This window comes from Leucoraja erinacea, chromosome 1, assembly GCF_028641065.1.
Source record: "Leucoraja erinacea ecotype New England chromosome 1, Leri_hhj_1, whole genome shotgun sequence".
Taxonomy (NCBI): domain Eukaryota; kingdom Metazoa; phylum Chordata; class Chondrichthyes; order Rajiformes; family Rajidae; genus Leucoraja; species Leucoraja erinaceus.
In genome coordinates this window covers 138,401,296-138,414,523 of record NC_073377.1, presented here as the reverse complement: position 1 = coordinate 138,414,523, position 13,228 = coordinate 138,401,296, and the positions used below count along the sequence as shown (strand labels likewise).

The window sequence follows — 13,228 nt, the reverse complement described above, 5'->3', positions numbered from 1 at the left end:
CTCGATCGCCTCAGCGCAGAGGGAGAACAAGGAGGGAAGAGACAAAGACTTTTGCCTTCCATCCCAATGAGGAGGTGCCTGGTGAACTCACTGTGGTGGATGTTAAATTTGTGTTTATGTGTTTTTGTTATTTTATTATATGTATGACTGCAAGGCACAAAATTTTGTTCTTGAATGACAATAAAGGATACTTTACTTGACTTATTACAATACAATAGTAATGTTTCATTACAGCAGCAGCACTACCCTCTGGTCAACTTTCTAAACATTCCTTCAGTGCCGAAAATAATTCCTACACTAGGAAAACTGCAAAAAGCAGTAGCGCAAATTCCAAATTAGGGTGGCAGTGGCACAGCGGTAGAGTTGCTGACACACAGCGCCAGAGACCTGGATTCGATCCCGACCTCGGGTGCTATCTGTAGGGAGTTTGCACGTTCTCCCTGTGACCGCGTGGGTTCTCTCTGTGTGCTCCGGTTCCCTACAAAGACCAGCGGGTTCGTATGTTAATTGGCTTCTGTAAATTGTCCCTAGCGTGTAGGATAAACGATGATCAGTCGACCAGGACTTGGCAGGTCGAAGGGCCTGCTTCCATGCTGCATTTCTAAACTAAACCGAACCAAGTATTGGCAGGATCAGTGGAATCATCGGGAAGATTGGATTCCAACTTACAGAGCTGTCCTCTCCTCAGGCACCTTATTGCACGACATCAATAGATTACGTCACTGAATTGTACACCATGCCAGGTTGGATCCATCCAGATAACAATCCTGTTACCCACCCCTCTTCAATCTCAGTCCCTGGCAACAAAAGTGTTTTTGCATTTCAATTATGCTTAGTCAGGAAAAGCCTGATTCAGTCACAATAAATTTTTCAGTTGACTTGCGTCAAGGAACTACACATTATTTCAGTCCCAAAACAAATCCTCTCGGATGAAGAGAATAATGGACTCTCATGAACTGCATATCTGTGCTCTCATTTACACTCAGAGACTTCCAGAGTTTCTGCAAGTCAAATGTATCCATATTCCAGATGTTGGACAGACAGAGGTTCCACACCAACACTACGTCCACAGTGGACATAGAAAAGGAGAGTAAACAGAAAACAGAAAGGCCACGGTTGTGAGCAGTCAGGGTCTGATCAACAAAGGCACCTGTTATACTTCAGAAAGAGTCTAGCTTGTAATTTGGCCATCCAATGCAAGCCAAAGTCCTGGAAACTCCTATTGCTCAAATCAACATTGTCTACAGTGTAATGGCACTATAGACAACATTGTCTAAAGTGTGATGGCAGTATAATATCTAACTCTGGCAAACTGGAGCGATTTAATTAATTGTTGCTTCACTAGCTCAGGCTTGATACACGAAACATTACGCATTGTAGCAATGATGCTGACTTTGACATTCAATGTTCTCAAACAATTGAAATTATTCAAACTCTGCCCACACACCATGTCTTTCAAGAAAATACTGCCACATGGGCAGCCGCTCAAACAGCCAGTGAAACATTAATAGAATCATAAGACAATCAAGTTAAAATAGCAAGACAGACCAGCATGAAATTCAGATATCTATTGCAGAATGTATTTAAGAAAATTTAAGGGGGAGGCACGGTGGTGCAGCGATAGAGTTGCTGCCTCACAGCGCCAGAGACCCGGTTCAATCCTGACTACGGGTGCTGCTTGTATGTTCTCTCTGTAACCGCATGGGTTTTCTCCGGGTGCCCCCTCTGCCTCCTGTGCTCCAAGGAATAATTAATTGGCCATTTCATCTCAAAAAGGATATTTACATAAATGTTGGGATTCATATGCAGTATGTTGCTCAGCCTAAATTTATACTTGGCCAGCAAGGATCAGAGCAGCTTCAAAAATAACTTTCAGAAAGTGGTGAAAAACACAAAAAAATGTGTTTGATTTCAGAGAAAGAGTAATGGAGTGATTTTTAAACACCTAGCATGAGTACGAAAGTCCAAATCGCCAGTGGCTGCGCTGGGATTTTCTATGATTCTAGTGGGACAGACACATTTGATGATAGCAAACAATAAGCTCTGTATCATACATGAAGGGCACCAGCTTTAGTTGGGTCTTTGCCCTTTTAGAAACATACAAAATAGGTGCAGAAAGAGGCCATTCAGCCCTTCCAGCCAGCACCACCATTCATTGTGATCATGGGTGATCGTCCCCTATCAATAACCCGTGCCTGCGTTCTCCCCATATCCCTCGACTCCACTAGCCCCTAGATCTAACTCTCTCTTAAATCCATCCAGTGGCCTCCACTGCCCTCTGTGGCAGGGAAATCCATAAATTCACAACTCTCCGAGTGAAAACGTTTTTTTCTCACCTCAGTCTTAAATGACCTCCCCTTTATTCTAAGACTGTGGCCCCTGGTTCTGGACTCGCCCAACATTGGGAACATATTTCCTACATCTAGCTTGTCCAGTCCTTTTATAATTATATATGTTTCTATAAGATCCCCCTCATCTTTCTAAACTCCAGTGAATACAAGCCAAGTCATTTCAATCTTTGCTCATGACAGTCCCGCCATCTCAGGGATCAATCTCATGAACCTACACTGCACTGCCTCAATCACAAGGATGTCCTTCCTCAAATTAGGAGACCAAAACTGTACACAATACTCCAGATGTGGTCTCACCAGAGCCCTATACAACTGCAGAAGAACCTCTTTACTCCTATACTGAAATCCTCTTGTTATGAAGGCCGACATTCCATTAGCTTTCTTCACTGCCTGCTGCACCTGCAAGCCAACTTTCAGTGACTGGTGTACAAGGACACCCAGGTCTCGCAGCACCTGCAAGCCAACTTTCAGTGACTGGTGTACAAGGACACCCAGGTCTCGCTGCACCTCCCCCTTACCTAACCTAACCCCATTGAGATAATAATTTCTAATGTTTAGCTTTTGAGTAATGTGCTCATATGCAACAGCATCCTATTTATGCTTACACTGCTGAGCAGATTTAAAAAGTCAGAAAATTAACAATGCAAGCCATTACTCGGCCCATCGTGTCGCCATCAGTTGGGAAAAGGCAACCCTGCTCCCAGCTCCGCTGCACACATCATTTCAAGTACACAAAAAACAGTTGCATTTCTGCCCAACCACCCTTTCAGACCGCAAGTTCCAGATTCCTAACAACCATTTAAATGAAAAACATGCAACGTAGAACAGTGCAGTACAGGCCATTCAGCCCATAATGTCTGTGCCATGTTGCCAAGATGAATTAATCTTCTCGGCCTGCACACATCCATTTCCCGCATATCTACATGCCTGTCTAAAAGCCTCAGACATCACTATCATATCCGCCTTGACCACCAACCCTGGCAACGTATTACAAGCACCCACCATTGTGTAACAAAAAAACCTTGCCTTGACATCACCATTAAACTTACCCCCTCTGATCTTAAAGCTCTGACCACTCCTCTTTGACATTTCCACCCTGGGAAACAGGCGCTTGCGATCTAAACTATCTATATCTCCCTTAATTTTATAAATGCTGTCACTTCATCTCAGTCCCTTAATCTTATGCATCTCAAATAAGTTTCTCCTCAGCCTTTTCTGGTCCAGACCTGGCCACAACCTTGTAAATCACTTCTGTGCCTCCTTACATGATATTCAGGCATTTCCTATGAAATGGCATCCAGAAGTGCCCACTGTATACAAACCATGGGCCAACTAATGTTAAGTAAAGTTCCAACACAAGTCCCCCACAGAATCAAACAGACCATGCTAGGGCACTAGGAAGCTGTCCATATTGTAATTTCTGTAACACAAATCCACATCGCCTGCAAATGCATCAAGAAAAAATATTTGAATAATAAACAAAAATTGATACAAATTCCTTGAGAGCAAATAACCATTCCTTATCTCAGATGTTGTGGGGGTGATGTGTGAATTTCCATCACCTGACCTGCTGTAACACAGGGAGTGTATGTATTCTACACCTTAATTATTACAGGGAAGTATTTTACCCGTGTGTGCATCTGTGAACATGCACTCCAGGTCTCCTCCTTTGCACTGAAACAGGTTCTTTGGTTCACCAAGTCCACACTGACCGACGATCACCCCACACACTAGCGCTATCCTACTTATAAGAGACAATTTACAATCTTTACCAAAATCTTTGAACCTCCTTCACCCTCTCTTCCTGCCTATGGTGTGGTGAAGAAGAATTTGCACAAATTCTACTTCACCACATTATAGACAGGAAGAGAGGGTGCCAAGGGGGTTTATAGGTCATGGGTGCAGAATTAGGCCATTCGGCTCAAATATACTCTGCCATTCATTCATGGCTGATTTATCTTTCCTTTTCAACCCCATTCTCTTGCAAATTAAACCTTTACTCACATTTCCGTGCTGTATCTCTAAAGTCTAATCATTCTATCCAGTAGAGAAACTGAAAGATTGAGTTAAACAACTAAGTTGAAACACAACCCTGGTTTAACCGTATGTTGCGCCCTCTGGCCTATATTTTTGTTTAGATATGTTGTCTTTGTTTCAATAAATCCACATGTCCGATTTGCAAACTGTTTGTGTCACAACCAGTTCTCAGGAATGGAACCACGTCACAAGTTGGCGAAGAGCCACACTTTTCACTTTTCCAGTTTTAAGGAAGGATTTCCAACCTGAAAATGTAATCATTTCTCTTTCATCAAACAATATTTGACTGCTGAGTGTTTTTAGCACTCCGGTTTTAGTTTACGATTTCCTGCTTCTATTTTCATATGCTCTTGGAAACACTTTAAAATGGTGGAAGTCGCTATAGAAATGTAACTGGAAAAAGTAAATCCAGTCGGGTTAAGATGTCACATTCTTGGACAAATTTGAACTATCACCAGAAATAAATTTTGATTGTGGAAAAGCCATGTTATTATTACATGTCAATATGTTTCAATTAAAAGTATAATTTACTTCCTGATTTCCAATGCATCAATATGAGCAAATATTTTCAGCTGTAGTTAAAACTGGGCACAACCTTAAAATAGTTACTATTGATATTTCACCCGGCACATGGCAAACATTATTTTACCAACAGTAACCGAAGATGGGTCCTAACTCAAAGCATTGCTTGACCTAAGTTACTTCAGCACTTTATGGTTCACCAACAGTAATGGAGCTGAAAATACAACTGTCTGAACTCTGTGGCATCAGCTTTATACAAAATTATTATCCAAATAATTGCAAAAGATGTAATGATCTTAAGATATTGAAATGAGTACCTGTGCAAGAAGTCTGGTGCCTTGTTCAGTAAAGTATAGTACTGCCGTACAAACTCCCGCCCGACAAGCAGGGGACTTGGCTTCTCCATCACCATTTCTTTGGTACACAATGACGCTACCTGAAAGAGAATGAGAAATGTGTTCATTCTTTTTATAAAACTTTGGTTAAGCCACATTTAGAGAACAGCGTCTTCGAAGAGGGTGCAGAAAAGGTTTACCAGAATGCTGCCCAGATTAAATTGTAAATTGTTCCAATTCCAGAACAAGGGGTCACAGTTTAAGGATAATGGGGAAATCTTTTAGGACCGAGATGAGGAAAACTTTTTTCACACAGAGAGTGGTGAATCTCTGGAATTCTCTCCCGCAGAAGGTAGTTGAGGCCAGTTCATTGGCTATATTTAAGGAGTTAGATGTGGCCCTTGTGGCTAAAGGGATCAGGGGGTATGGAGAGAAGGCAGGTACAGGATACTGAGTTGGATGATCAGCCATAATCATAGGCTCAAAGGGCCGAATGGCCTACTCCTGCACCTATTTTCTATGTTTCTATAGGATAGTGCTACTTTAAAGGGTTTCTTGAGAAATACAGCGTGAAAACAGGTCCTTCGGCCCACCGAGTCCACCAACCTGCGATCACCCCATACACCAACACCATCCGACGTACTACGGACAATTTTTAACCAAAGCCAATTAACCTACAAACCTGTACGTTTTTGGAGTGCAGAAGGAAACCAGAGCACCCAAAGAAAAAACATGCATTCACGGGGAGAATGTACAAACTCCGTACAGACAGCAAACCCGTAGTCGGGGTTGAACCTCTGGCACTGTAAAACAGCAGCTCTACTGCTGCGCCACTGTGCCACCCGTTACTTGAACCACAGGTCTGAGTTCCGCTGATCACAGCATACTGTGATTGAAAAATTCCCCTCTCCAATCTCTCATCAATGGTCGGTATGCACTCGGTTGGCCAAAGAGCCTGGATCACTAAAGTCTAAAGTAAAGTAATCAGAGGGTCTTAGCCACAAGGAGAATTGAACACACTTGGGTAGACATAAATGCTGGAGAAACTCAGCGGATGAAGCAGCATCTATGGAGCAAAGGAAATAGGCCTTAGATTGTATTCTCTGGAGTGCAGAAGCTGAAGGGAGACCCATGGAGACTATCGTAAACAGTTATGATAGTGGCTTTGAAGAGGCTTTTCTTGAGACACATAGAAATGCTGGGAATGAAGGAATACGGGGTGGAGAGTTTAACAACATCATATTTAGCATCGATACTTTGGGCCGAAGTGCTTGCTCCTGTGCTTAACTGTTCTGTTCTTTCTAAACTTATAACAAATTAGCATAATTATCACATTCTCTCATTCTATATCGCCTGAAATCAGATTCAGATTCAGATTCAATTTTAATTGTCATTGTCAGTGTACAGTACAGAGACAACGAAATGCATTTAGCATCTCCTTTGAAGAGCGACATAGCAAACGATTTTGAATTAAAAAAATAAATAATAAGTGTCCGTGGGGGGGGTGATTGGCAGTCATCACCAGTTATTACAGGTGCAAAATGCTCCAATCTGAACTGAATATTGACTGACCACGATGCGGCACCCAAAGTTGTTACACATCAAATAGTAAGCAATCAATTGTAAAGCAAATAAATGCAATTTTGTCCAATGCTTGGAGAATTGAGGAAACAGAAACTATTGCAACAATTCCCAATAAAAGCACATTTAAAATAATTATTGCAACAAACTGGAACCAGTTATTAATCACGAGCATACAATTCATGGTGCATAATCTTCTTCAGAGGACAAATCCATTCTCAGTGTCTGAGCCGAGTGATAAGCCCAACATGGGAGCCTCACTCAGCCATAGGTGAGCTGTGGGTAGACGGGTCACTGATATCATTTATACTGCAATTCACTGCATTCCAAACTAATACACACGGTTCTCAATGCCATCCCAAATGCTCCTTCTCCATCTGCACACGTCATGGTCAAGGATTGGTGTTAAGTCCAATTGTTCCTTTATTATCACATGTACCAATGTAAAACGAGATTCTTTTTTTGCATACATATCATGAAGAATACTGCTATACACAAGTACAATCCCCAGTTAGGTGCATTATGTATATCGATATGCAAGAGAAGCCTGGTTTCGACGCAATTTCAGTTCCAACTGCAGCTGGCCATATAGGCCTGTTGCATCTGGTCGCCCCACGTACCATTCTTTGCCTGGCCACTTCAACCTTCATCAATGGGTCATCAATACAAGTCAATGGGTTTGCCATTCATTGTCAGGAAAGCTTTGGGGCCCATTTCCTCTGCCCTCTGGTGAGTTTTTGCTGGGATACAGCTCAGATGAGTTTCTGTGTCAAGAGTCCCGTGTCAGGCATGCAAACAACATTGCCTGTTCATCAAATGACTGCAACTTGGCTTGGAAGTGAATGCTGATTTTGGAATCGATGGATTTAACAGAGTCAACATTGACAGAATCTGCTTGGTCTTTTCAGATGCCAGTTCTTACAAGTGTGCTGTACGGCAGCAATCAATGCAACCGAAAAATGTGTTCTACATCATCAAAGATCCTTTTCTTCAGACAACCAAAGGCTGTTCAAGTGCATTGAAGGTAATTTTCATCACCAATGTTTGCCTTGACTATTAGGTGGCAACCCTCAATCAGTCAGATTGGGATTAGGAAACTGTCCATGTTTTTAAATATCACATCGTGGACCTCTGGTGTTGACAGTCACAGGCAGGCTGTTAGAAGATTTTGGTGTCTGCAAAGGTTGAGTGCAAGTTCATTCCCTTACATGCTTTAGTGAACCAGTTTGCACATACATTGCAAGGACTAGGCAGCACATTGGCAGAGTTCCTGCCTCATAGCACCCAGGTTTGATCCCAACTACAGGTGCTGCCTGTACGGAGTTTGTACGTTCTCCCCTGTGACCATGGGCTTTCTCCAGTTTCTTCTCACATTCCACATGCAGGTTTGTAGGTTAATTGGCTTTTGTAAATTTCCCCTCATGCTTAGGATACAAAACTGGGATAATATAGAACGAGGATACAGGTGTTCATTGTTCAGCACAATTTCAGTGATATCTCCACACTGTATCCAAACTAAACTAAGTGTCACCTACATTCTACAGCTCAATAGAGTCGGGGGCAATCTTACCACTGGAGTGGAGGGCGTTGCAATCGAACAGTTTTCTCTCTGTCCTATAAATTAGATCCACTCCAACAGGAAGCTTACTGGAGGAGCCGTACAGCATTGCAGCTGGAAGGATTAAGTGATGATGCAACCTTGCTTAATGTAAATCTATGCCGTCTGGGTCTCCTGTGGACCACTTATAAAAGATTGCAGTAAACTAGAATCCCTCAAGAAGCAACAGGAGGATTTAATTTAATTTTATTTTATTTTAATCCAGTCTATGGAGGATTTTTTTTTTTTATTTAACGATGATCTAATCTGAATACTGTACGTGCTAGACAAGTTTAAATTTCTTGAATTATACCACCCTAAATACAGAGTGGACTGGACAAATTGCTTCATATGTGAACACTAAAGTTGTCAAACTGCACTCCACCGACTATTGATGATCCATCCCACTTAACAAACAGACAGTAACTTTTCAAACAGTAACAGTAAATAAATGTCAATTTGAATTACACAAAGTTGAAGTACACGAGGCTGGAATATATCTGTACTTCTCAGACAGTCCTTTGCTAGAGGATAACTTGCTTCCATTCCAACACTGTGGTTTCAGAGGCGATGGATGGCATGGATATGGAACCCACACATGGGGGCAGAGGCTCCTTGGTGATACGGGCAGGTTGGCAGTTGGGAGATGGGCACGCCATTTGTCCTTACTGTTGAACTGTTGTGCTTCAAAGCCGAGAACTATATTCCATACACCATCTTTCCCTTGACTCTACCTACTTGAGTCTGTCTTGATTGTACTTGTGTATAGTTATGATTTGATAGCATGTGAAGAAAGCTCCTCACTGTATCTCAGTACACGTTACAATAATAACCAAAAAATTGTAGGCTTGTGTACTTTTGATCTGAAGCTCTTCATGCTAATTCAAATGCTCCTTCTCCATTTTGTGACAGCATAGGCAGACGGTGAAGCTGTTGCATTTTTTTGTCCAGCAAGTCTTGAAGCATGGCCTTGAGTCTTTTCTTCTGTCCACTGAGCGATCTCTTTAGTGACAAGGCTCAAGAACAGAGTAACTTTTCAGTGGTATGATGCCAGGCAACAAACAATGCCCACTTAAAAAGTGCTGGTGCAGGTTAGTTTCTCCTGCAGATGGATTTGGAGGAATTTGCAAAGATAGCATTGAAGGTCCCTCTACAGTCTTGACACTGGCTGTTGCTCACTCAGGAAGCATTCCTGAGCAACACACAGTATTAAAGATTTACTGGATGGCCAAGAAGAGATAAATAAATCTCTGCACTAAAAAAGATGCAGAAATAACCTTGTAGATAGTTGAAGTTCTGATATAAAAACTGCAGTTTATAAAACTGGACACAAGAATCAACTGTAAAGTCTAAATTAATCTGTTCTTAAAAATAATGGCTGCCTCTAAAGAACATGAAACTTTAATTCAATTTACATTTATAACTCTCTGCAATTAAGTTTAGTGATACAGCATGGAACAGGCCCTTCGGCCCATTGAAACACAACAAGCATCGATCACCTTTTCATTCCAGTTGAATGTTACTTTCTAATCCACTCCCTACACATGAAGGACAATTTACAGTGGCCAATTAACCAACAAACCCGCGCATCTTTGGGCAGTGGGAGGAAACCGGAGCACCTGGAGGAAACCCACGGTCATAGGGAGAACGTACAAAAGCCACATAGGCAGGACCCACAGTCAGGATGAAAGCTGACCTCTGCCACCTGTGAGGCAGTAGCTCTACCAGCTGTGCTATGTGCCAGCCCGTTTGGTGGGGGTGGGGGGGGGGGGGGAAGAAGATGAAGAGTTGGAACTTAATGTGCACAGCAATCGTAAAAACCAAGTACACGAACGGTGCATTAGACACCAACCTAATGTAGCATTTAGTAAAACAGGAAAGAATCGGAGTAGTCGGGAACGAGTAGTCATTCAGCCCATCGTGTAAGGACCAGCCCCAACCCGTTCAACAAAGTTTCCCACAAGTTAAATTACTGAAGGCAGATAAAAAATATTGGCGTTTGGGGCCTTTAGATAGGCAGACGGATGTACCAGGAATAGACAAATATGGATCACGTACAGGGAGGGGAGATTAGTTAAATTTAGCAACATGTTCGGCACGGAACTTGTGGGCCAAAGTGTCTGCTGTTGTTCCGAATGATATATGCGATTGATGATATTTTTAGGACAGGAACAGTCGACTCTGCTCCACACGAGCCCCCTCGCTCCCCAAGCCACCACCCTCGCGTCTTTACCCACCGCCCTTTGTGTGCCCCCGCCAGCCGGAGCGAGTGGTGGGTGCCTAGAATACTCTCACTCTCCTGCCACCACCCCCGGGGAGCAAGTAGCGCCCCCCGGCCCGCACATCGAGGAGAAGGGCATCTGCGACTCGTCGGCCCCCGCCACGCGTCCTGCCCGCCGGAGGGAAGGACAAGGAGTCGGCGCCGACCTCCAGCCCAGGGAGTTCCCGCAGGGACACGGGGGAGGGTCCCGGACAGGGCAGCGAGGGGCCGGGGATCCCGGGGCGAGAGCTGGGCAGCGAGGGGCCGGAGGTCCCGGGGACTCTGATGGGAGTGAGAGCCGGGATCCAGAGTCCGCAGCCGGCGTGAAGCCGGGCCCGGCCACGCTCCCGCCTCATGGCCGCCCGGCATTGAGTCCGGGTGCCCGGAGCGGCAGCGGGGCCCTCACCTCACTCCCGCCGACAGCCCGGCCCGGCCCCGTGGCCTCTCCCCACCCGCCCACCGGCCGGCCGGCACAGGCACACCCCGCTGCCGCACACGGCGGGGCCCTCACCTCACTCCCACCTCCCCCACCCCGGGGCCTCCCGCCGACAGCCCGGCCCAGCCCCGTGGCCTCACCCCGCCCGGCAGCCGCCGGCACACCCCGCTGCCGCACACGGCGGAGCCCGGAGCCCGGGGCCCTGAGAGGCGAGCGGCGGGGCCTCGCACCCACCGGCTGCGGCGTCAGGCAGGCGGACCGTCAGGGCCTGGTGGGTGAGGAGCGGCGCCTCTCAGTCCCCGGCCTCACGTACCTGCGCGATCCCAGCGAGAGCTGCTCCGGGAGGCCGCCGTTGCCGTGTGCCTCGCTAAATGCGGTCCGGGCTGCGCGGCGTGGCGGAGCGGGCGGTCCCCCCCCCCTGGTGTCACCCTCTATCCCGTCCCCCCGGCGCAGAGGCCCGCCTCCCGCTCTGCACGTAGCCAATCCCCCCAATCTTCTTCTTTTCGTGTCTTTGAAGCTGGGTGGTTATATGACAGTTTCCCATTCCTTTGCACATCCCCCCAATAGACACAAGGTTTACCTTTATTATTGTCACATGTACAGCCAAAAGGCTTTTATTTCTGTGCATGCTATTCAAACTGATCAGATATACCATACATAACCACAATCAAGTCAAATTTAAATACAATAGTGCACTAGTCCATAAGACCAGAGGGACAGAATGACTAATTTCATGTCATAGGAGCAGAATTAGGCAATTTGACCCATCGAGTCTACTCCATCATTCAATCATGTCTGATCTATCTCTCCCTCTCAACCCGATTCTCCTGCCTTCTCCCCATAATCCTTGACACCCACACTAATCAAGAACCTGTCAAATATCTGCTTTAAAAATACCCAATGTCTTGGCCTCCACAGCCGTCTGTGGCAATAACTTCCACAGATTCACCACCCTCTGGCTAACAAAATTCCTCATCTTCTTTCTAAAGATACATCCTTTTATTCTGAGTCTATGGCCTCTGGTCCTGGACTCTCCCACGAGTGGAAATATCCTCTCAACATCCACTTTATCCTGGTAAACTTTAACAATTTGGTAAGTTTCAATGAGGTACCCTCTCATTCTTCTAAACTCCAGCGATAGAGGCCCAGAGTCGATGACCATCACGAGGAGTGATTTGGAAGGGCCTCACTGACCCAGCCTTGCCACTGTGCAACTGGTCAGGAGCAGAGCAAACCAAGCCCTGGTGCGCACTTTGGACTTTAGAGATACAGCGTGAAAACAGGTCCTTCAACCCACTGAATCCGCTCGATGTTGCGATCACCCCGTACACCAGTTCTAACCTACATATGTCACAGGGAGAACGTGCAAACTCAGTACAGACAGCACCTTTGGACAGGATCGAATTCAGGTCTCTGGTGCCATAAGGCAGCAATTCTACCGCTGCGCCATTGTGCTGTCGTGATGGAATCTGGAACAAAAAACAACAAACTGTCAGGGTGCTGTCCGATTCACCTCTACCCCATTGCGGACATCGGACTTTGACTCTGGAACAGATGCTCAACAATGCCGAGAAACAATATTCTGCACTCTGTATTTTGCCCTTTGTTCTACCCACAACTTAGTGTTTGGACTCATCGTGAAATTATATAATCAAGACTGAAGGAGGGTCCTGACCCTAAACACCAGTTTTAGTTTACAGATTAATTTAGTTTATAATCAGGGACAGTCGATCTGTAATTGAACCATCCTATCAACAACTAGAGAGCAGTCATGAGCTACTATCCACCTCATCGGAGCCCCTCGGACTATCTTTAATCTGACTTCACTGGACTTTCTCTTGCACTAAACGGTATTCCCTTTATCGTGTCTCTGTACACTGTGGATGGCTCGATTGTAATCATGTATTGTCTTTCCACCGACAGGTTGGAATGCAACAAAAGCTTTTCACTGTGCCACGGTACAGGTGACAATGAACTAAACTAAACTATAGGTGATGTTTCAAATCCAGACCCTTCTTCTGACTTGATTATTTGATTTCACATAGAGTCCAAACACTAACCTATTAATAATACATAAATATAATCAAGCCAGTTCCAGTGCTTCTGATG

General features: G+C 44.9%; 1 protein-coding gene across 2 annotated transcripts in view; it reads right to left on the bottom strand.

Moving 5' to 3' along the window:
- Positions 1-11,569, bottom strand: part of g3bp2a (G3BP stress granule assembly factor 2a) — a 31,709-nt gene extending 20,140 nt beyond the window's left edge. For both annotated transcript variants that reach the window (XM_055644199.1, XM_055644200.1), the window contains exons 1-2: positions 11,433-11,569; positions 5,228-5,346 (exon numbers count right to left, since the gene is read on the bottom strand). In XM_055644199.1, the coding sequence (XP_055500174.1) occupies positions 5,228-5,322 (95 nt within the window). In that variant the 5' untranslated portion in view covers positions 5,323-5,346; positions 11,433-11,569. The remainder of the gene's footprint in view (positions 1-5,227; positions 5,347-11,432) is intronic.
- Between the last annotated feature and the right edge of the window lie 1,659 nt (positions 11,570-13,228).